Below are 10483 nucleotides of genomic sequence, written 5' to 3' on the forward strand. Positions count from 1 at the left end.
GTTTGCATAGTTTTAGTAAGTTTGAGAGTCAATATTTAGTAACGCCACCTTTATCCTTCAACACAGCCTGCGCTTTCTTGTGATTTCTTTGAGTTGTCTTCAGAAATAGTTCTCTGGGCTTCTTGAAGGACATTCAAAGCACTTCTCTGGATGCAATTGAAAAATGAAGCTGTTGGCAATCAGATGCTTTCCAGATGGAGTTGTATTGTGGAGGATACAGATTTCGGTGCCATCACTCCATAAGACTTGTTGCCACTGATTTCAGTCCAGTCCTTGTGTGATTTGTCATTTTCATTAGAACATTTCTAATGAGGCTTCAGTAAACAGATAATGGGTCACCTGAAAGGCCACATGGTATTTGCAAAGTTGCTATGTATGGACATATTACTGGTTCATCCCATGAGTTGAGAGATTATTTTGTGTTCGTAGGTCTGTGCTGAAAAAAAATTTCTCTGATAATGTTCAAGTACAAGGACTGAAAATGAGTGAAAGAACAGTGTCCAAAGAAAGTCTTTGAAAGAGCTTCAGAAATCCTGCAGAACTATTGTTCAAGACCATTTCAAAAATGACAGGCTGACTCCTTGGAAGAAATGTATAAGAGCATTAGTGGTGGCTCAAGACTTTTATTAATATTTAGATGCCGAATTATTGTAAACTGGAGTAATTTCTTCTCTAATAACGGTCTTTCTCACAGCATAATCAATGGATTTGCATTACCTTTGAAAGAAGAGCACAAGATATTCCTGCTGAAAGTCCTCCTGCCTTTGCACAAAGTCAAGTCCCTTAGTGTGTATCACCCACAGGTAGGAATTTTCTTATGCCTTGCTCTGCCTTCCTCTGCTATAAGCAAAACGCTGTAACAAAAGTATGTCTCGAGCAAAGTCTTTTCACTTGGCAGACATGCAGGTAATGCCTCAAAGCAGTTATTTTGTCAGTGAAGCGTGTATCCAATGATAAAAAATGTGGAGTTAGTCACAACTTTAACTCTCAATGTTCACCAGATAAAAATGCACATTTCAACTTAACAATCTGGTCCTTTTACCCCTAACTAATGTTTAAAAATAGCGTACACATGCAAAAACTGACATCTGTGCTCATGTGCCAATGCAGCAACATTTTTTTGCCTGATTAGAACATTTAGGACAGCCGCCATCTTTGATGTTACTTTTATTATGTAGATTCTGTAGTTTGTTGAGTGCAATCTCTCTCCCAATAATATTTATGATACTTCTGATTTTGTCAAAATGAAAACAAATGCTGTTTCCTGTTTTTCCCTTTTATTTCCCAGCTGGCCTACTGTGTGGTACAGTTCTTAGAGAAGGATAGCACCCTTACAGAACCGGTAAGATTTATTTATTTTGATATTGATTTTTTGGCTTTTTTTTATTTTTTATTATCGATTGACCTTCAAGCTCTTTTCAGACATACGTCATTCAAACTCCTCAAGACAATATTCTCTGTTTGTTTTATGGTGGGTAAGGTCGGAGCAAACATAAACGCGCTCACAAGTCCTCACAAACCTGCTGGAAGGTGTTTTGGATTTTGTGTGCTTGCATTAAGGCCCTGAGATCAACTAAACTACTTTATGAATATGTTGACTACTGTTTCTGCTTCTACTGATAGTTTTTGTAATGTAAGCTCATGTAATCCACCATCAGCAGATTAATAGCTGACCAAAATCGGCTGTCCAAACATTCCTGCTTCCTCTTTAATAAGCCTGGTATCCTGTCTGTGTGCGTAGACGGTAATGGCATTGTTAAAGTATTGGCCAAAGACCCACAGTCCAAAAGAAGTTATGTTCCTCAACGAACTGGAGGAGATACTGGATGTCATTGAGCCTTCGGAGTTCGTCAAAGTCATGGAACCCCTCTTCAGACAGCTGGCCAAATGTGTGTCAAGCCCGCACTTTCAGGTCTGAACCACATCCCTGTTTATTTTGATGCGTGTTTTAGTTAATCGTACAGTGTGCATTCTGTTTGTCTGTGTACGCACGTAACCCTGTGAAAAACTGTGTTGTCAGGTAGCAGAGCGAGCGCTGTACTACTGGAATAATGAGTATATCATGAGCCTGATCAGCGACAACGCTGCCAAGATCCTCCCCATCATGTTCCCGGCCCTTTACCGCAATTCCAAAACCCACTGGAACAAGTGAGGCTCCCCCCCCCCACCCCCTCCATTTATCTGTTTATCTTTATGATGAAGTGTATGAGGATAGTACGTAAGCAAAGCAAGTGACCTGTGGTAACCTTTTTGTGTCTGTAGGACGATTCATGGGTTGATTTACAATGCTCTGAAGCTCTTTATGGAGATGAACCAGAAACTGTTTGATGACTGCACCCAGCAGTTCAGGGCAGAAAAAAGCAAGTAAGTAATGCAGGGAGACATCACACCCATTTATACAGCGCAAGCTACAGTTTCCTTGTTCTCATTACAGTGTTAGAAACATCATGGAAAACATTGTTTAAACATCATTAGAAGTGGAAAAGATGACTAAGTAGATACAAACTAAAACCACAATCTCTTAACTTGAAAGAGTTTGGGTATATAACTTTTTTTTTTTTAACATGAGTTTATCTTTCAGCAAATCTTCTCTGTTTTGAAGAAGTCTCTTAGGACTCTGTGTGTGTTTGTGTGTGTCAGAGAGAAAGCCAAATGGAAAGAGAGAGAAGAAGCATGGGTGAAGATTGAGAATCTAGCAAAGGCAAACCCACAGGTGAGCAAATAAATAGTAACCTAGCAATTCTCACAGTGCTGCAACCCTCTCAGTGGTTTGCAGGGTATCTCAGTGCGAATCAAGCAGGGTTTGATGTTTTGGTGATGAACATCAGTTGGTGTTTTGACAAACACTCCAACTGAGGGGGAAAAAAGGAAAAAGAGTTTCTAGTTTTTCTTCTCTTCTTTTTTTCTTTTGTGTATGTGTGGAAGCAACAGATGGAAAGTTACAGGATGGATTGTGGGGAAATGTATGTCCAAAAGCTGAGGATTAAAGTCATTGAGAAAAGTTCTGCTTAAAGCTAGCACCTCTCACAAACCTGTATATTGGATAATGCGATTCTTTGTGGTTAACTTTTCTTTCTCTTCCTGTGCTGCAGTTTGTCGTATATGTGGACTCAATAGGATCAGGGAGTCCGATGGACATGGAGACAGATGGGCCACTGCTAGACGATGTCAACATGCTAAAGAAAGCAGTAGTTGAGGAAGCCACACAGGTCAGTGTGTGTAACATTTAATATGCATGCCTATATCTGAGGGGTACCACACGTTCTCACTGAAATGTGCACAAGCTTTGATGAATATCGCTTTAATATGAGACCTGTTTACATTTCAGTCTTAATGAAATCATATACGTGGTCATAAAAAGCAGAAATCTGGACACTTTAATTTATTTATTGATACTGACTTTGGCGCCAGGAATGGAGGTTTATTTTTGTTTGAAAACAAATAAATGTGGTTATGTTAAGTGGAACCACACAGCCACAGTCCAGCAGTCCGTTTTTTTTTTTCTTTCATTTTGCTTCAAAGCAGCAGAAAACTACAAGAAATGTTAATAATGAAGAAAATGTGTGAAGTGAAAAAAGCTAATAATATGAAATGAATTCCACTAATCACAGCTCATTTTGCAGGATGCTGTGGAGCCTCTCTCATTAGTTGACATAAATACAAAAGCAATTTTAGGACATTTAAAATTGTGAACTGTGCAGCTCAGGCTTAGCGACATTTTTCTCATGCCGTGTGCCAGTCACTTTGCCTAAATCGTCCAGTTTGGTGTGTCTGTACTGTTTTAGCGATAGCTGTGCTGTAAATAAAAACCACGTTCAGGCCCATAAATATCTGTGTGGCGCGTGTGAAAACAGCAGCACTATCAGGGGACTTTGTAGTGGTTACTGTGCAACTGCCGCTGCCACCAGCAGCTTTTCAGAAGCACAAAGACGAATGCGGATGTTCCAATTCTGCGCGATCGATGCAGCTCCTAATGCGTCCTGTCATCACTTTGTTTTTTTGTTAATATCTGTCAAATGCTAAAATGAAGAATGCTGTCGACCGAGCAGCACAGAACCTCTAAGCTGTCTGCACACTCCTGTTTGTGTAAAGTATGTGGGTGTAGGACTGTTGCAGACAGCATCTTCACATTTGTATTGTTTTGAAACAGTGGTCATAAAATGCACACATACAGTGAATTTGCAGGTTGTTGGTTAAAAAAATATTTCTTCAGAATCACAAATGAACTTGGTTTATGACTCAGCTGTTTGGCCCCACAAGTAATTCCTGAGCAAAGATGGTTATTCCAGCTGCTGAAACGGAGACAGATTACATAAATCACTTGAGCATCCTGTCTGCCTTCCAAACCCAGACAACAGAGACGGGATGAACAAAGAGTGTTAAAGGACAATATTGCCAGAGACTTGTCCATGCTGCACTATCACATTTTTCTTTATTATACAGTTTTGAATTGTATAGCTTATCAGTTTTGTCATGTAAGTGAGAAAAAGGTTTGAAAGGAAAGCAAATTGCAGGAATTAAAATCTTGTTCGGCCTGTAAAACGGGCCTCTGTGCAGAAGCTTAGGTTCATGAAGTGGGGCTGTAAATGCATTAGTTCTGATTTTACTGATCCCTCTTTGTGTCTGTGTCTAGATCCAAAAAGACCAGCGCAGAGAACGCCCGTTGATGCGGAGGAAATCTGAGCTCCCCAAAGACATCTCCACAGTCACAGCTTTGGAGTTGCACCGAAGAGCAGAGGAAATGTTGACGCCACACGATGGCCATTAAGAGACCATCCCAGACCTACCATAAACCAGCAGCATCCACAGTGGAATCACAAACCCACGGAGGGCCAGCACAAAACCCCCCAAAACAAAACAGAACTGTGGTATCTCAGTCCAGCCCAGTGCAACACAGAAATGAACGATCCCAGCTCCACCTGACACAGAAAATGTCTAAAGCCACACATCTAAGCCAGGTCCGGCTTTGCGAGACAAGCGGTGCTCGGTCCTTACTGATCCCCACCCCTTCACCTGGTTCTTGCTTGCGGTGCTGGGATGTCCTGCATGACCACAGCAACCCGCCGTATACTGAACTTCAAATAAGAAATTGTCATAATCTCCTTTTCTTCCGTTTTTTTTTTTTTTTTTTTTTTTTCTCCTCCCCCTGTCCGCTCAACTTGTGTTTTGGGGTGCTGTGCTGCCCCCTTCTGGTCATTTTTCTCAGGTGTTCTGTTCTGGTGTGTGTGTGTGTGTGTGTGTGTGTGTGTGTATGAGCCGTCTTCTTCTCGTCTCTTCTTTATCAACGTCAGGTGCTTGTACAAATAATAAGAGCCCCCAACTATAACTTCAATGGAGGCCATCTACAGTGGGGTGAGACTGTGTCAGTTCTTTCTGTATATTTAATATTGGCTGTTTTTTCTCATAAAATTTAAACTAGATAGCTGTTTATATTTTTCCCTTCATGCTATATTAGGAGCTCTTCTAAGATTTTTAAAAAATCACGTCCTATCTGAAGAACTGTTCTGTTTCTTGCTATTATTTTAGGATTCATTCATTCACTCCATTCATCAGGACTGGGCCACTCCTGAATTCAGCAGGGGTGTGTATTAAGGATTGGGGAAAAAAAAACCCCTTTTAACTCAGTGCTGTTCATCAAACACGGCCAACCCGACTGAGGTTCCAGGTTTTTCTTCTGCACATCATTATTCCCGTGTAGAAACCTAGTTCGGTGCCAACTTTCTCATTTAGTTCCTGTTTTTAAGAAAAAAAGATCTTTTAATTTTGAAGGCAGTCAGTTAGCACGGCTCCCAAAGCATCTATGGCTTAAAGTTTACCACATGTTCAGAGCATTTTTTTATCGGTCACAGCGATGAGTCCGCGGCCCAAGCATGTTTGGCTGCCCGGTTACATGAGAGCGGATTGTGTCGATTTATTTTTAGTTTCCTATTTACGTCCAGCCATTGTGTGTTTAACATGGTTATTAGCATTCAGTACAAGTCACTATCATTCATTTAAGGCTTATGAGAGGTTAAAGAGATGTACTAGGTTGTTTGGGATTAACACGATGTTACTGTGTGTTGAGAGAAGTTAAACAGGGGCAGAAACCGTGCCGATAATGAACTTTGTCTTTTTTGTTTTTCAAATCTTTTCAAGCAAGATCCTTTTATTTGTACAACAATTGGTAGAGAATAGATTGCTCCGTAGAGGAGGCATGTTTGGTTTGAAGAGGTCAAACATAAGCCTTTCTTTTCACAGTGCCTTTTGTAGTCGGAGAGGGTATTTACTCAACTGAGAACAGAGTAGCAGCATGACATAAAATGTCAGATGATTTCAAAGGTTATAACAGTAGTTTCCATAAAAAACGTATTCAGGTCCATTGTTGGACTTCTGCCTTGTTGAAGCTACGTAGTTGGATCCGTTTTGTTTTTTTGAGTTCAAGGCTAAAGAGCAGAGATGGCGTGGTTGCCCCAAACCACTTCAGCAAAGAAGCACTTCCTGATAACACTTGAAAGACACTCGCAACACAACTGAAACTAAAACAAACTAGTAAACATTTGAAATCCGTGATGCTGTCTGTCTTGGGGTGTGTGTGTGTGTGTGTGTGTGTGTGTCTATGTGTGTGTGTGCGCGCTTGTTTGAGTGTTTGAGTCCCCTCCCCATAGTGCCTGTTGTTAAGAGCTAGCCTATACAGGAGAGGAAAATCACCTCCCATCCCAACTTTTCTTCTTCCATCCTGTGGCCCCTCTATTCCCGTTCCACTTTTTCTGATTTGTCCCATAGTCTGATCCTCTCTCGTCCTGCCCTCCACCTGCGTGCCCACACGGTGCACGCCCTCTTCAGTTTAAAAACACGAAACAAAACCTGTAGGGCTCGTTATTTGAGCACGTGTTTGCTTCTGGATGCTTGCAAGTTCTTTTTTTAAAAATTTGTTTTGTTTTGTTATGGTTTTATTCTTCCTTTGCTCGCAGAACCTCTCTGTCAGTGTTTTCAACTGAATGTGCAAATTTGTAAATAGTACTGCAACCACACTGTTCAGTTCTCTCCATGTTTGTCTTGAAGAACAACAGTCATTCAAGGCTTTCACCGAAACCTGACAAAAAGGAAAGCGATTCCATCCCGGCTGAAGCGCAGTGCTGGCTCCCATTGGTGACTGCTGTTCTTCTTCAGATGGCTTTAATATTGGCTTCTTTGGAGCTCTCTTCATTTGACATAAGCTTTTTGTTTGAAAAGAGTTATATTTGCAAGTGTCCTTTAGTATGCGTCTGATACTAAATGGCTTTGTCTAATATTGTACATACAATGTACTTTTGTGTTATAGCTATTATTAAATGGTAGATTTCATATTTTGTACAAAATATCCCGTGTACAGATTACAGAGGTTATTAGCAACTGCTGACAGTTGGTATGTGGGACAGAGTTCAACACATGTAACTATTTACAGTTAGAAACCATATAGAATTTGGGTAGTTTTTTATCTTTGTAATTTTGACATCGTTTCCATTTTTTTTTTTTTTTTTCACCTCCAGATGTGTTGACCCTACATACATGAGCTTTTCGTGTGTGCTTTTATCCAAATCTCCAGTGGTGTACATCTATCTATATACAGCAAATAAAGAGAACATGTGTTTTATATTTTCATCCTAAGAAAAAAAAAACCAGTGTGTCATCTTTTTTCCTTGCAGTGCTCCTGATGGTCACAAGTTCATGCTTGGACTAAATAGTGTTGACATTTTGTAACTTTTTGATCCAGATGATCATCTGCTCTGTTCATCTGCTTCATCTTTTGATTGCTCTGTAAATATCTAACACTCCACAAGCTAAAATAACAAAGATTCTGTCTGAGTGGTGCCCAAAAAACGACGTGGGCTTTATAGATCATTAGGAAACCTTACGGGGGAACCCAGAAGCATCACCCTATAGCAGAAAACTCGTAAGCTGGAGAGCATCTCAGTGATTTAGAAGATCATAATTTAGCCTGAAGTTTATTTAACACAATTCAGAGGGCTACATACTGAACTTAAAAGATAGATCCAAAGAATCAATGCTATCAGCAGTGGTATCAATACTATTGATATTTAGATCAATCTTCCAAACTCTAGCTGCCAGTAATTTCTTTTAAATGTACAGCCAATCTTTGGTTTGCGTCGGGGTTAATTGTGGAACTTAATTTGATGCAGTGTGTTTAGTGTTTATAGTAAAACTAAGACAACCAGCTCGAGTGTGTTGAAATTGATGTATTTCAGTTTAGTAAAGTTTAGTAATTTTTTAAAGTTGGACAAGAACAAATTAGCTTTGAATTTGAAGTCAGAAAACCAAATAAGCCAAACTGTATGAGCTTAGATTACATGGCCTAAAAAGTCTCCAAAGACTGCCTATCCAGTATATCCATTTACACATTAGCAATGACAGGTTGTAACACACACATTTTTAACATGTCTTAATGTAACTCATCATCTTTATTAATGATTGATTAAAAAATAATGAAAAACACTAAAAGAGGAACCCCAGATCCCCAATCCTGAAAAAAATACCCTGAATGCATCCACAAGTTACTAAAGAAATAAAGTGTTTTGCTGCCACCTGCTGGAGAATATTTGAACCTCAACACGCAGATTAATTGTCTTGTCAAGAAGCTTAATCGTGAATTGATGTGGTGCTTCACTTGCTTTCACTGCACTCATTTCTCACACTTTTAAGATGCAGACTTCATGCATCTCTGCAGACTTTTTCTACCTCCAAATTAAAAGATGATTTGGCATTTCAGAAATAAGAAATAAGAGGGGTGCGCAAAGTATTACACTAATGAAATGCACATCAGCATGCCACCTTTGATGTTTTCAGCCCTTTATTTTTAACATTAAAAGCTCATTTTCAAAATAGAATCTCATTTGTTGTTGTCGTTCCCGTTAATTATTTATCATTCTGAAAAAGTATATAATCCAGTCAGTTAGGTTTCATAATTTTACGCTGGATTACAATAAGAGTAATCTATGTTGCATTTTCTGAATGTTTGACTGTTTTCATCCTTTTTTTATGGTACTTTTACCAACCAGTTCCAGCCTAAGATGTGATCATATCCTCTTTTCAGATCAGAAGCAGTGATATTCATTCGGGTATCATCTGAAGGACACTGCTTTCTTTTTCTCCTCTTGTCTTCGAGTGTTGCTAGGTGCTTCCATCGGCCATTCACAATTGCCCGAACGCTCTCTAAATTGGCTTGTCTGAGGTCACTCAAGTTTCACCTATGAGATTGACAGACCACGTGACTTTCGCGCATTGCATTGTGGGTACACGTGGCAACAACATCAAGACACTGCATCAAACACTAGCATTTCCAGCACCAGTAATCATCAATTCTGCAGTTTTAATCCCTACTTTCATTTTATTTGCCCCAAAAACAGTTATGTAAAAAACGACGGAGAACACAGCAGGTCCGTACAAAGACAGACTTAACGAAAAGCCAAAAAAAAGTACGAGGAAAAAAAAAATCAAAGGAGTGAAAGGGTGAGACCCATACGAGCATACAGAGTGGACTAAAGACGTTAGCGTGCTGCCCAACTTTCATCACGCACATATTTATTATTATATGATCCTGAGTGAAGTGTGAGTGCAACACTCACAAAATGTTTAGTAACTTCAGATCCCTGCAACAAGCCCAGGTCTAGTTTACTTTGGTCATTTCACCGCTGTTGTTACATTTTTGTTCTTTATCTCCTGTACAGGCCAACGCAATCTATTTGTTGTTTCAGGTTGTAGTATTACACAACATTTTCAGATCTAATAGAAAAAAAAGAGTGTTTTGTAATTAATTCAGTTTTTCTTTATTTATAACTGGCATTATTGTTTCATTCTATTATAGAATCTTACACGAAAGAGGCAAATTGTATTCCATCACGCTTTATTAGCTGCTTCGGTGAAAAACAAATCAACAATGAAAAAAAAACAACAACATACTGGAAAACAGTTATTCATCACTTGATTCCTTCAATACAACACTTGGACACATATATGCAGACCTTTCGTGGCTGTTTTGATCTCGCTCTCTTTCAACCGATCAAATCTCGCTGTGGTAGCAGCTTTAAACTCGGTCTGACCCAGGTTGATAGAGGGGCCCCAGTCTGGATCACATTCCAGCATTTTGTAGGCTGTTTTTTTCTATAAAACACATCAAAAAATTGGCAAACATTGGCCCGCAAAGCCACAGTGAACAAAGCAGCATAGCGCAACGAATTAAATTCAAATCAATATAGACTTATTTGTAACCTACGTCAACAATTATGTTACGATAAATTACGTAACAACTACAACAGAAGACTTGCCTTTGTGGAAATGCTTGGAGCAGACTAACATGTGAGCTGCAGTGTTCTGAAACGATATATTTGGTCTTCAAATTGCAGCAATCCAGGCCATCCGTCGGCTCTTTGTTACTCGGAAACGTGGCTTAAACAATTTCTCTTCGACGACGTAATCCGATAACAACCGATCTCTTTACCCGTCGGCT

At 39.6% G+C, this 10483-nt stretch overlaps 1 protein-coding gene across 3 annotated transcripts in view; it reads left to right on the forward strand.

Moving 5' to 3' along the window:
- ppp2r5cb (protein phosphatase 2, regulatory subunit B', gamma b) overlaps positions 1 to 7578 on the forward strand; it is a 30400-nt gene extending 22822 nt beyond the window's left edge. For all 3 annotated transcript variants that reach the window (XM_085381462.1, XM_085381463.1, XM_085381464.1), the window contains 8 exons: positions 695 to 803; positions 1289 to 1342; positions 1742 to 1912; positions 2021 to 2148; positions 2263 to 2364; positions 2641 to 2713; positions 3093 to 3209; positions 4634 to 7578. In XM_085381462.1, coding sequence (XP_085237588.1) covers positions 695 to 803; positions 1289 to 1342; positions 1742 to 1912; positions 2021 to 2148; positions 2263 to 2364; positions 2641 to 2713; positions 3093 to 3209; positions 4634 to 4768 — 889 coding nt within the window. In that variant the 3' untranslated portion in view covers positions 4769 to 7578. The remainder of the gene's footprint in view (positions 1 to 694; positions 804 to 1288; positions 1343 to 1741; positions 1913 to 2020; positions 2149 to 2262; positions 2365 to 2640; positions 2714 to 3092; positions 3210 to 4633) is intronic.
- Positions 7579 to 10483: the final 2905 nt, after the last annotated feature.

This window comes from Rhamphochromis longiceps, linkage group LG15, assembly GCF_057381845.1.
Source record: "Rhamphochromis longiceps isolate RC_006_pf linkage group LG15, R_longiceps_female_GT1.1, whole genome shotgun sequence".
Lineage (NCBI taxonomy): Eukaryota > Metazoa > Chordata > Actinopteri > Cichliformes > Cichlidae > Rhamphochromis > Rhamphochromis longiceps.